Below are 14,083 nucleotides of genomic sequence, written 5' to 3' on the forward strand. Positions count from 1 at the left end.
AACTTAAGAACATGAAGAACAGACATATATACAATCCTCAGGAACTTAAGAACATGAAGAACAGGCATATATACAATCCTAGGAACTTAAGAACATGAAGAACAGGATATATACAATCCTAGGAACTTAANGGGAGAAAGAGACACCAAAAAAACAATGTATTGCACTACCAAAGGAAAAAAGAAATATTAACTTTTTTAATGCATTGAATTTCATTAAGGTTAGCTTAAGATATGTTACTTTTAATTTTTTTTTTAAGGGAAATCAAATTACCCTCGTATTTAACGTCTTGAACTTGTCTTATTATCGAGGTAATAGAAAGAATGAACACGTGGCATCTTTCCACAACACAAAATGTCCATCACAAAATCCATTTATGTAGACGGAGAAAGGTCCTCTTCACCTACCTTTTTTTTACGAGTGACTTTATATTTCTATACTCTAGTCCTCATTTTGCTTGGAAGCCTTTTTAGCTTGGAAATTGATGGAAAAGGATTGATGCCAATGTCACTGACCTTAAATGTATCATGCCAAATAAAGTGAATGAAGATAGGGCATCATTGTTTGGATTGAAATATATTCCCAACTAGATTTAGATGGGCATCTTTATATACACTTAGCTAATGACTTTATGTTGTATAGTGTTAAATTCACTTTTCTTTTTCATCCCCTTTTCCTTTTTTCTCGAGAAAGAGAAAGAAAGTTAAGATGGGGTTGAGAAGCATGATCGCATGGTGAGAAAATAGTCATTTCTTGTAAGGGAAAGTGGGTGCAAATGTGCAGGGAAAGGGATTTTGTTTGTGGGTAGTAAATGGATGACAGTCCAAGCACAATTAAGTGAATTGATGGCACTGAAAGATCCTCACTATACAAACTTTTCTTTCTTTTTCTTTTCTTTTCTTTTTTCTTCATATATTCTTTGTTGTTGTTGTTGTGTGCTCCTTTCTTCCTTTTCGTTTTTCACTCCAATGTTCTTTTAACCCCTCCTTTGTGGCATTTTGCACAAACTCAAAGAGTTTTTAATCTTGACTAACTCTTACAAAAGTCTAAAATGTCTTTTTCTCATTTCTTCTTCTTCTTCTTCTTGCTATAAAGCTTTGATATATGCAATTCTTTAAAAGTACTTACGCCATTCACAGCGCGTCAAAATCACTCTCCAATTACATAGCATTTAAGTCCCACGTCTCACATGTATATGTTATTTGTATCGCAAATCCCAAATGAATCTGAGTTGTGTACTAGTGTTCTGGTTTCCCGCCAAAAGAATCATAAGAGAGATAAAAGAGAGAGAGTCCAATTTCCATTAAGAATTTAAAACTACTTCAACCACATAACTCAATCTATGAAATAAGAGATTTTTTTTTTCCCCACATAATTTGATATAAAAAAATTGATTTTTGAGGGGTGATTTTTTTGAATCGGTGGGACATTGACTATTCATTTCATCTGAAAGACTATTTAGAGAATTGAAAACATACAAAATTTTTGTACAATGTTGCACTAACACAGCACCAAGGGTAAATTTCATTTCACTCTCAATCTTTTAACTTTCTGTACAGAAATCCCATTTCACACATTTTTTTAAGGTTTCAAAATTGCAAAGGATGGGTTTTTTGTTAATGAACCATTTTAGAAAAGTTTTGATACAACTTTTATAGAAAATAAAAAACTATATAAAAAAATTAGCTCTTTTATTTATTTATTTCTTTTCTATGAAATTTTTTCTAAATGGTTACTAATAAATACCTTTAGAGCACCTATCAAAATCCATAAAATAAAGTAAAGTCTCAACATTGAGGTGAAAGCATAAAATGAATAGCCGGTGCTTAATTTATATGGTTACTTCTTATAAATTACAGATTGTTACAAAAATTTGAGCTATAAGGAAATTATGAATTTAATTAACTAACCATAATTTTAATACTTCCTTTCACATGTGGGCATAGACTCCTCCTTAGTTAGTGAAGTCTAATGCATGAGATTTTTAACATTAATTTAAAATGGGAGGTAGAGTGGGGACAAAGATTGAACTGGTGATCCCATACTCTAATATCATGATAATTACTGATCGTTCCAAAAATTTAAGTCATTAGAAAATAGTGAGTTTAATAATTTAACCATAGTTCTAATGATCTCCTTCATGTGCCCAAATGTTTGGAATTATAACTAGGTTTCATACTCTAACATGTAATTTTTAAGGTTGATGTAAACAAGTTGATCTTAGCAAAAAAAAAAAAAAAAAAAAAATGTAGAATTGGTTCATTTAATCTTATTTTGACATGATTTGACTTCAAGTGTATTATCAAATTAGACTACATATTTAAACTTGATTAATTTTCTTGTCGAATAATCTTGAACTTGTTCATAAGTTATACGATTAACTTATTCTTTCCTATTATAATAAAGTAATTATTGGGATTATAATTTTTAACCCCTTATAAAATTTATATCGATAATTTAGAATTAATTATATTTGAGATTATATTATTAGATTTAATTAGCTAGGATAATTTTTGTAGGGACTCAGTTTTAGAAAAGTTCCCCAACAATACATTTTTAGAGAGTGGACCGAAGGTTTAGGCCCTAACAGACTAGCAACGGAATACAAATCACTTCTTTTTCATTGAAGGGGAGTGAGCCCAGTTTACAGCTGAGGGTGGCTCCTCGGCACCCGTCTGAGGAGGCCCCTCTCCCTGAAACTAACACTACCCATAAGTTCCTCTCTCTCACTCCCTTCCATCCCCCAAAGTTCCCCCCCCCCCCTCGCTAAAAGGTCCCCTTTAATTCCTTTGTTCTCCTTCTTATATCCTGCTTCTTTCTCTTATTTTCTCATTCCTTCTGTTGATCATCCATTGGCCTCCGCTCTAACCCTCTGTCCCATCAGAGGTCTTATCCGTACTCAAGTGGCTCACCATGATCGATGTTGCCCTGCCAAGGGGTTACATCCCCATTAATGCGGCCAGGGGAGTTAGGTGAGCGCATTCAATGCGGAGGTGACTGCTCACCTAAGGCTTGCTCCTTCGCTGCGCTCCTGTCGCCGACGCGTGGCACTGTGTTCTCTCCTCCTCGGATATTAAGGATTCTTTTGGTGGGGTGGTCCTCGTATTTTTCCGAGGTCTCGAACCCCGGACAGGGTCATCCTCGGATATTCTCATTAGAGGTTGGTCTTTGCGCTTTCATCCTCGGGCCATCTAGCATCCTCGGCGTGGGCCATTTGGGCCTAGTTTGGAGTGGGCCAAGGCTATCCGATATTCTGGCCCACAATAGCCCCTCAAAATCTTGCTGCACGCATCCTCGGGCGGGGAGAAGGATTTTGACATCCTCGGCCTTGCTCCCCGTCAGCACTGGGGTCCATTCATCTGCCTAAGACACGTCGCTGACGTTTCGGAGGCGTAACGTGCCGTCATTAAATTCAGGCGGTTTGTGCTCCCCACGTCTAATGGGGCGTTACCAATCCAACGGTGGAGGTTTGTCTCGCATTTATGGGCGGAAAACCCGCATGGCTTTTCGATGCATGGCTTTTCGATTTGGGTATAAATACCCATACGAACCGCTTCTCCTGTTCCTCATTCGAATCAAGAATTCTCGTGCGTCCTTCCTGAGTTCAGCCACACTCTCACTTACATCTCCAGCACAAAAAGCCTGTCCGAGGGGCTCCTCCTCTTTCCAGTAAGTCGCTCTATCCCTCTCTGAGCTCTCTTTCTCTTTACCCTTTCCTTTCCTTCACCTGCTCTTTCTTAGTTCCTTTAGGTGTCAGCTGGGATGGTAGGTTTAAGAAATACGTCGATACTGAGGAGGCGATGGAGAAATTCATCACCGACTACAGAATTCCGGCAATTAGGTCTGAGATATTCTGAGGACGGGGATTGGCGCTACACAGACAGGAGGGCGAGGTGGTAATTCCTATTGTCGCCTTCCTTGAAGGGGGGATGACGATCCCCATGGGGCCGGTGATGAGGGACTACCTCACGCACTTCTGGTTGGCCCCTACCCAGTGTGGGATAAACGTCTTTAGATTCTGGGCTGTGTGGACGCCCTAAATGAGAAGATGGGGCTAAGGTTGACCACCATGACGTGAACTGGTGCTACAACCTTCAGCTCCTTAAGGGCAAGTCTTATTACCTGAAGACGAGGGACGACAGGGTGCGGCTCATTTAGTGCCTCCCTGAGTCCAGCAGGGGCTCAACGAGGATTTCCTCATCGTGTCAGGGAGTGGCACGACGGCCTTCACTGCCCAACAATCAGAGGGAATACCAGGTGGGGCAGTGGGAAATAGGAGGGGTTTCAAGTTCTCGTCTTTTTCTTCCCTTTTTTTTTTTTTTTAACGCGGTGGTGCTTTTCGTTTGCAGACCCACACGCTTTTAGAGCGTCACTTCCATTTGGTCAACCGAGAAGATTTCAGAAGGTGCTGAGGCGTCGGTTTATATAAACGAGGACGACAATCAAGTTAGGGCCGCCCACATAATCTTGGGGTATAAACCTGCCCAGAATTCATTCTCGGTTCCAAAGCACGTCATCCTAGCCAACGATCCTCGGCTTCAGAGGATTACTGTTACCGAGGACGGATTTCAATTCCCGAGGGGCCCTCCGAACCAGAAGTTGTCGTTGTAGCCGTCCCTTCTACTTCCCAAGCATTCGCCGAGGCTGCCGAGGAGGACACAGAGCGGGAGGAGGACGTGTTCGACGTTTTTGCCCAGCTTGACCAGTCGAGGACCCTCTAAGGGACTTGGGCGACCCTCGTTTGACCGAAGCGACTTCTTGCTTCAGAAGCTCTTTCCTCGCCAACGATGGGTTACAAGAAGAAACCCACCACCCAACTTGTTGGACCTGATTGAGGGCCAGCTGGGGAAGTCTCAAACAGAAGCTTCCCCCTCCTCCTCCCGAAGACTAGGTCGACTTCCGCTCAGCAAAAGCTCCCTCCACCTCCTTCCCAGACGAGCCCGCCCTTTGGGTCCGCGCCGCCGGCCCCAAGAAGATATATACAATCCCAGGAACTTAAGAACATGAAGAACAGGCATATATACAATCCCAGAAACTTAAGAACAAATGAATTCAAACCTAGACATATATTTGAAACCCCAATTTCAAATCCAGACATATATTTCAGGACTTCTCAAACCCAGAAAAATTAAACTCAAATCAACCACTCCACAGATCTCAATCCTAAGACCCACGGCGAGCTGCTACCCACGGCCCCACAAACCCAGGTCCACCCACAGCACCACGACCGACCCACGGCGAGCTGCTACCCACTGCCCCACGAACCCAGGTCCACCCACAACACCACGACCCCACACTGATGTCCACCGTGACAACCCAAAATCTCAGATCGACCACCACCAAAACCCAAATCGCAACCTACACATCACGCTATTCACTCAGACCCCAATCAGTGATGCTCCTCCTCCTCCACAAATCAAAACCCAAACCCATAGATTGGCTTCGCCGGCGATGGATAGGAGATGTTGGAGGTGGGTATGGAGTGGGCGGAGGTGAAAGAAGAGAAGAAAAGGGAGAAAACTCACCGAACTGGCTTCAGAGTGTGGGGTAGAGCTGCGTCGGAGTGTGGGTGGATGTCGAACCTTCGACGGAGTGTGGGGTGGAGCTGCGTCTCTCTGTCGTCGGTGCGTGGGGGTGGAGCTGAGGTGAGCTTAAGGATGAGTTTCGAGATGTGTGTGAGAGAAGTGTGTGAGGAGTGTGTGTGAGAGAAGTGTCTGAGGAGAAGTGTGTGAGGAGTGTGTGTGAGAGAACTGTGTGAGGAGTGACCAATCCGGAAAATGGAAATGAAAATTTAAGTGGGTGTCATTGTAGCATCATCTAATTTCTTGTTTGATTCAGGTGAGAGTACGTGGAAGAGGTGTGTTTGATCTGATTTCTTGTTGGATTTTTTGATGAAACTTGTTAGAGTAACGGAAAAATTAGAGGTGGGTTACGGAGCATAAACGGCAGTAACCTCAGGTGGGTAAAGTGTCAAAATTGAAACCACGGATAGGCACATAGAAATAGAGGCAAACCACAGGTGGGTAAATTGTAATTATCCCATTAAACAATTTGTGGGTCTTATGAACAGTGCACGAGACCTATTGACATAAACGCAAGTGTGCTAAAATTTCATTTCAGCACAATTCAAATGGTCACTTATTATAACAGATGTAGGAAATCTTACTTTTTGAATGAAAAAAATATCCTTGACTTTAAATAAAACATACTATTAACCAAATTAAATACTAGGGCCTAAATTGAAAATACACTCGATGTCCAAAAAGAAATTAAAATAAATATTTGCTTGCGCTACCCATCTCAAGTTTTATATGAGATAAGAAAACCATGGGGTTGTTTTGTTTGCAAGCTTCAGTGGTTACAAAATTATGGGGCATTGGCTCTTGCAGGTGATGGCCCATTGTTCAGGCGAACTTAGATATGGTAGTATGGCTCCATTGTTACGTACATATCAGAATTAATGCAGGGATAATGGTTTTGTTGGTTATGGCAAGAAAATTGGCTCATGCTTTAGTGAAATCGACTTTGAATAATAAACAAAATGGTCCCCCAATATCACCACACCAAAACCAAATAAAGTGAAAACTCCACTATGTGTGGTAGCTCTGCACTTGGGGATATGATGTAAAATAGTCTACCCCGATTTAAAGACTCTTGTTTTTTTCTTTCACTAAAAACGTCACCTACTTTTAAGTACTGTCCATATATCATTGTCCTTCTACAGTTTTAATGAAGCAATTCTGTGACTTGAACTCTGAAACCCCTTACATTGTGGCTTTACTGCATTAGTCTCTGTCAATTTTGATTGTTCTAGTATCCTGATGGCACTTCAGATTCGCCAAACTCCTGCTGCTACAATCAAACGTGACTTACAAGAAACTGGATAAGGAGTTGTTGGTGGCCTTGAAGCAGGCCAGCCTCAGCCCCCTTTCCTCTAGCTAGTTTTAGAACAGGTCTACCTGGGCCTCTGTTTGTAGAATTAGCTTGTAAAGATTGTTGTAAAACACGCCTGCCTGAGCCTTTGTTTGTATTTTGTACTTTTCTGTTTAGTGAAATAATATCAAGTTTCTTTTCTTTCTGTTGAATCTTCTACTTTTCTGCAATTTTTTTTTTTGATGCGTCGCCACCAACCTTTTGTAAAATGACCACTTAAGAACGACCGCCCATTGCGCCTGCCGGTGCACTAATCCTTCCCACAGACAGCGCCAATTGTAGGGACTCCGTTTTAGAAAGGTTCCCCAACAATACATTTTTAGAGAGTGGATCGAAGGTTTAGGCCCTAACAGACTAGCAACGGAATACAAATCACTCCTCTCTCACTGAAGGGGGAGTGAGCCCAGTTTACGACTGAGGGTGGCTCCTCGGCACCCGTCCGAGGATACCCTTCTCCCTCAAACTAACACTACCTCTCTAAGTTCCTCTATGGCATTCTTCTCAATGATGCCCAAAAAAAAAAGTCCTCCCCCATTCTTTTGCTCGCCTTTCTTAAATCCTTCCTCTTTTTCCTCTCTCCTCCTTCCTTCTGTTGATCATCCATTGGCCTCCGCTCTGACCCTCCGTCCCATCAGAGGTCTTATCCGTACTCAAGTGGCTCACCATGATCAATGTTGCCCTACCAAGGGGTTACATCCCCATTAATGCGGCCAAGGGGGTTAGGTGAGCGCATTCAATGCGGAGGTGACAGCTCACCTAAGGCTTGCTCCTTCGCCGTGCTCCTGTCGTTGACGTGTGGCACTGGGTCCTCTCCTCCTCGGATGCTCCTCGGAGGTTGGTCTTCGCGCTTTCGCCCTCGGATCCATCTAGCATCCTCGGCGTGGGCCATTTGGGCCTAGTTTGGAGTGGGCCAAGGCTACCCAATTTTCTGGCCCCACAGTTTTCATTTTTATTATTTTATTATATATTTATTCATGTTTTAGTTATGTTCATGTTTATGTTTATATTGACATTTAATTTCACATTTCCACAATTATTCGTTTTGTACCCTTACATATACATACACAAAAAGAGACACACATGGTTATAAACATAAATGTAACTACTTGTAGCCTCATGCATATGCATGAGATATATATACAAATAAGCATAAATAAACATGTGTATTTAAATCTTTATAAGTTTATAAATAATATATATAATGTTTGTATATTTGAAAAGTTAAAATAACTACTAATAATATATATATATATATATTTGAAACAAATGAAAAAAGAAGTCATTTAAATTGTTTCCTATGAAATTCTCAATTTTAGTTTGTCCAACCACAACAACAATAATGGTGAATTTTTTTTTTTGTTAGTTTACAAATTTTGATTTTAAGGTTCTCACTCAATGACTCATTTGGCACAAAAAAGGAGGANGTACAGTTGTAATATATGTATTATATATATATATTATCATCTCCTACTGTTAGGTAGCACGTGAATTTTGCATATGTACTCTATGATTGCAGATTTGAATAATTTGATACTTCATGTCTGCCATAATCATATATGTTGCAAAATATTATCTCCAATTATATTTTGCAACATATATGATTATGGCAGACATGAAGTATCAAATTATTCAAATCTGCAATCATAGAGTTCATATGCAAAATTCACGTGCTACCTAACAGTAGGAGATGATAATATATATATATATATATATACATATTACAACTGGTCGATATTCAATCCTGACACCACACCACATAATATGGGTGAGCATGCCTGAAAGATACGTTCACCTTATAACTGTTCCCTTTTTATCCGCTCCTTTTTGTTGTTTCGTTCTCAAGCATTACAGATTTAAAAGGAATTCGAAATAAATTAAGAGCTCGATGAGGCCATGAATAAAAAGAAAGGGATATAATTGATTAGAACGTACAGTTGTAATATATGTATATATATATATATATATTATCATCTCCTACTGTTAGGTAGCACGTGAATTTTGCATATGAACTCTATGATTGCAGATTTGAATAATTTGATACTTCATGTCTGCCATAATCATATATGTTGCAAAATTATCTCCAATATGTGATTCTAGTGTTTTAATGTCAAAGATTATCTTGATAATGCGACTTTTAATTTGCATCACAATTTTTTATATAGCCTGTAATAATGTACGTCCTATTTATTTATTGACACCCTATTTTATACCAATCAATACATATCTGAAGTCTCCTATTTTAATGATCAATAAAGATCACATATACTCAATAAAGATCACCACACAACAAAGATCACCATGTATTTCATCTTATTAAAAATTAGAAAAAAATTATGTAATATTAATTTAGGAAAGAATTTTAATATGTGGCTATTTTAAAAAATTTGACTAATAATTTGAATAATTATTTATATTTTTATAATTAAAATTTTGTTCGATTTTAAATGCATTCATGCGTTTGCATGAGTTACATGCTAGTATATATAAAGTCAAAACTGAGAGAAATTCTATTTAAATCTCAATTAGAGTATACTTTGATGCCAAGTTTCCTATCCAATTTTCTTAATTTTTGTGCAACTATTTATTGCACCATATATAAATCAAATTTTAATCTTCCTCCTTTTTGTGCCAATGAGTCATTGAGTGAGAACCTTAAATCAAAATTTGTAAACTAACAAAAAAAAAATTCAGTTCTAATCAATTATATCCCTTTCTTTTTATTCATGGCCTCATCGAGCTCTTAATTTATTTCGAATTCCTTTTAAATCTGTAATGTTTGAGAACGAAACAACAAAAAAGGAGCGGATAAAATGGGGGAACAGTTTATAAGGTGAACGTATCTTTCAGGCATGCTCACCCATATTATGTGGTGGTGGTGTCAGGATTGAATATCGACCTTATAGTCTTTATCTCGATCTTCCTCCCTCAACCTCCAACCATGCCCCCTTTGTTTGTTTATACATTATAGTGCTATATTTTATATATATATATATATATATATAACACACAAGTCGAGAAAGTCGCATACTTTTACTCACATCACAAAGATGAACCAACATGTCGACACCGACAATTTTATATCTCGAGGACAATAATAATTAATTTATATATTTCAACGTCATATAATTATCGGGCATGTTTTGCATCACGTGGCATTAAAATTATTCCAGCTTTTGCATAAGATATAATGGGACATTCTGGCATTTTACCCTCTTTTATTTTTTTAATTGGCAAAATGCCTCTGATTCGAAACTATATAAGTGCGTGCCCCTGTTTCGAAACTCGATGACCCTAAAATCGAGTTACTTAAAGTACTCGATTGGTTTAAAATCGAGTTATGCCTGATCAAACTTTAAAAAAAAAAAAAAAATTCATGAAACTCGAGTAAATGGAAATCGAGTTCCAAAACGTCACTATAGGGGTTAAAAACGTCACTATAGGGATAAAAACGCCGCTATAGGGCCACTGAAACCTGGTATAAAAAAATTTTCCAGAAAAACGCCACTATAGGAATTAAAAAAGGCCGCTATAGGGCCACTGAAACCTGTATAAAAAATTTTTCTAGAAAAACGCCACTATAGGGCTTAAAAACGTCACTATAGGGCTTAAAAACGCCGCTATAGGTCTCCCTGAATATTGGGCGATCACACTTGTAAATTTTTTTTGCATGGAACTCAATTTCCCTAAGCTCGAGTTACATGCAAATTTTTTTTTTTTTTTTTAAAGTTTGATCGAGCATAACTCGATTTTCTACAAATCGAGTATTTCATTGAAACTCGATTTTAGGGTAATCGAGTATTGAAACAGGGGTATATCCCTATATAATTTCGAAATAGGGGCAAATTGCTAAATAAAAAAACAATTAGGGGCAAAAGGCTAGAATGTCCAGATATAATGTCTGGAAACATCAGATCAAAAAAAAAAAAATTTGTCAGGGAGCATCAGATTAAAATAAATAAATAAATAAAAGAATATCAGGGAAGCAATATATATAAAAAATTAAAAACGGACCTTATAAGTTGGTAGGTATAGATGTGACTCTTTACCAAAAAAAAAAAAAAGGTATAGATGTGACTAATTATCAAAGAGGTGTGTCTTTATTTATATCTTTATTCATAAAGTAGTGAAAATGCATGAAATATTATTTAAAAACTAAAAATTTTGTTTGGAAACACTCACCAAACACCTTCTAGATCTCCCTCAAGTCCTCCACTATGGTCCTTGTCATAATTGAAGCTAAAATATTTTAGTGGTTTTTAATTAGAGAAAGAGACCTTTTGCTGAAAAAAAAAGATTAAAAAAAAATAAAAGTAAATGTGGTGGTTGGCCAATTATTAATTTAAATTTTTTTAAAGAGCCATATGTTACATTATCATTGATGTACAAATAAAATAATAATATTGTTATTATTATTACTGTTCTTCTTGTCTCATCATCATTAAATGATATAACATAACGTTATCCCAACATCTTTTATATATAAAAGAACAAACAATTATCTAATTCACTCAAAAAAAAAAAAAAAAAACAATTATCTGGTTCTTTNTCTTTATTTATATCTTTATTCATATATATATAAGAGAGGAAATATATGAAATTATAGTATGACTAGAAAGTTTTTCTATAGGTAAATAAAAATATTTAAGAAATTATATAATATAATTGTATCTAAAATTTTAAGTTAATTCAATATATTATATTAAATTATAAAATGGAAATGGACTCTTTCTATATTGTAATCTTTCACGAACACAAAATTTATAACACAAGAGTTTCTTTTTCTTTTTTTGGGGTGTTGAATAAGTGATGTTTTATTGAAAATTAGTGTCTAGCCTTGTGCATATATACGGATATAATTAAAAACAATCAAAATTTTTATATATATATATATATATTTAGAAGAGATTCAAATTATACATAATATTAGCTTACATTTTTTAAATCATACATCTCTAAATATAGAATGGTTTCTCATTATAGTATATATATAATGATTTAGAATTTAATTGTATTTAGACTCCTTGTTTTTTTACCAATAATTCACTTGTCACAAAAATTAAAAAAATAAATAGACATATGGTGGAAAATTGAGGTTCAATTGAAAGTCTAATTTAAAATTTAATTGAATTTTTACTCTTTAATTTTTATAAATCAATAATTAAATTTTTATTAAATTTAGCTGGAAGGTGGTAAGGAACTAACACCGTTACAAAAATGGGTCGGGCAACAAGGCTATGGACAACTCTATTTGCTTGCCTAACAACAATGGAAATTAAAATAGTATGTGAAAGATTTAGAAATCTTGTTGATATGTGTAAAATGATAGAGTATATTGCCCAATGTGGCATAATTGATGATCACTATGCATGAGTTTGAAATGTTAGGATCCGTTTGATATATGTGTTTAAAAATTGAAAATTGTTGTTTAAAAACTTTTGTAAAAATATGTATGGGTGAAAAAGTATCGTGAAAATGCATGAAATATTATTTAAAAACTAAAAATTATTGTTTGGAAACACTCACCAAACACCTTCTAGATCTCCCTCAAGTCCTCCACTATGGTCCTTGTCATAATTGAAGCTAAAATATTTTAGTGGTTTTTAATTAGAGAAAGAGACCTTTTGCTGAAAAAAAAGAGATTAAAAAAAATAAAAGTAATTTCTTTGGTCCATATGCATTATATATAAGATGACAGCCGATGGGCACCGGCCGGGTTTGTCAATGATTTTATTAAGATTAATATTATGTTGGTGCAATCAGTGTAATGTATAATTAATGATTATATAATAAGTGGGTTTTAATTAGTTCAGCTAGTAAAATTTCTGATAGTTGTATAAGAAATTTAGGATATTCGCGTATACCAAAAACTGATTGGTGTCTTGGTTTGATAATAAAGAGCTATTATCAAGAGCGGATGTCATAAGTTGAAACTTCCTCTTTAAAAAATGATTATATAATAAAATTTAAATATTATATTAGAAATAGTGGTTGTATCAGGTAGATCCTCCACATATACTACTTTTAATTAATAGCAATATTAACTTTTTATTAACAATGGTCTAGGGGATCATGATTTGTTGTGTTTATTTCTTTATCCCTATATATATATATATATATAAGAGAAATTAATATAATTGATTTTATTTTCTTTCTAATTCTTGACTCTTAAAATAGAAAATTCGCATCATTTTTTTTTTATGGGAAAATTCTCAACATTGTCATATGATATTATATATATAATTTACATCAAGATTAAGATTTTAATTCTATTAAGACTTCTTATAAAGCCTTATGTTTATATAATGCAGTTATCTATTTTCACAACATATTTTAATATTAGAAAATGCAAGTAGATTTATACCATAAACCATCCTATCATAACCCTGTACAATACTTATTGAATTAGTTTGGAACTATGTATAATATATAATTTAATAGTATAGATATGTGAATTATCTATAATTCTCTCACTAATATTCAATTCATTTGAAAGGCTCTCTAAATAAGTTTTTGATTTGGTTTATGTTTTTTTTTTTCCTTCTAAATGTTTATATATATATATATATATGGTCAATTGATGAGACGTTCTTCTACAAGATTTCTTTTGTTAATTATTGCTTTTTATTATTTAACTTTCCTTTATTTTATATTAATCTTTCATATGATGACATCACTTAAAATATCTATCTATAATTTATAATTAGTAGATAAATTATATACTATATAATAAAATTTTAATTTTAGAAATTGTGGTCATACTAAGTAGATACCTTTATTAACGGCTACATGTACTGATTTTAATAATAGTTTTACTATATTAAATTTTGATTGAAAAATTTTAAAAACGTAACTTTTTTTTTTCAATCTATTGGAATAAATTATTATTCTATAAAATCCATAACCAGAATCACGCAACACAACTCTTCCACTAATATTACAAAACATTGAAAATAATTAGTATTTACACGTGTTGTACAAACAAAATTTTTTCAAAAAAAAATAAAAATGAGTTGACATGTTAGATTTCCAAAAATGAACGGTCTTTTGTCAAAATAACCAAAAAATTTTCTCAGTGTTTTTTTATAAAGGAAAAGACACCATTGGATATAATATCTTCATCTTTCCACTTGGGCAATGAGCTTGGCCATGA

At 35.4% G+C, this 14,083-nt stretch overlaps 1 protein-coding gene across 1 annotated transcript in view; it reads left to right on the top strand.

Annotated features, from left to right (window-relative positions):
• Positions 1-5,462: 5,462 nt before the first annotated feature.
• The window catches only part of LOC136066194 (probable inactive purple acid phosphatase 27), a 15,402-nt gene continuing 6,781 nt past the window's right edge, over positions 5,463-14,083 (top strand). Inside the window, exon 1 of the mRNA XM_065770103.1 lies at positions 5,463-5,645. Coding sequence (XP_065626175.1) covers positions 5,463-5,645 — 183 coding nt within the window. The remainder of the gene's footprint in view (positions 5,646-14,083) is intronic.

Source organism: Quercus suber, unplaced genomic scaffold (assembly GCF_002906115.3).
Source record: "Quercus suber isolate HL8 unplaced genomic scaffold, Cork oak 2.0 scaffold_3B, whole genome shotgun sequence".
In the NCBI taxonomy this organism is placed as follows: domain Eukaryota; kingdom Viridiplantae; phylum Streptophyta; class Magnoliopsida; order Fagales; family Fagaceae; genus Quercus; species Quercus suber.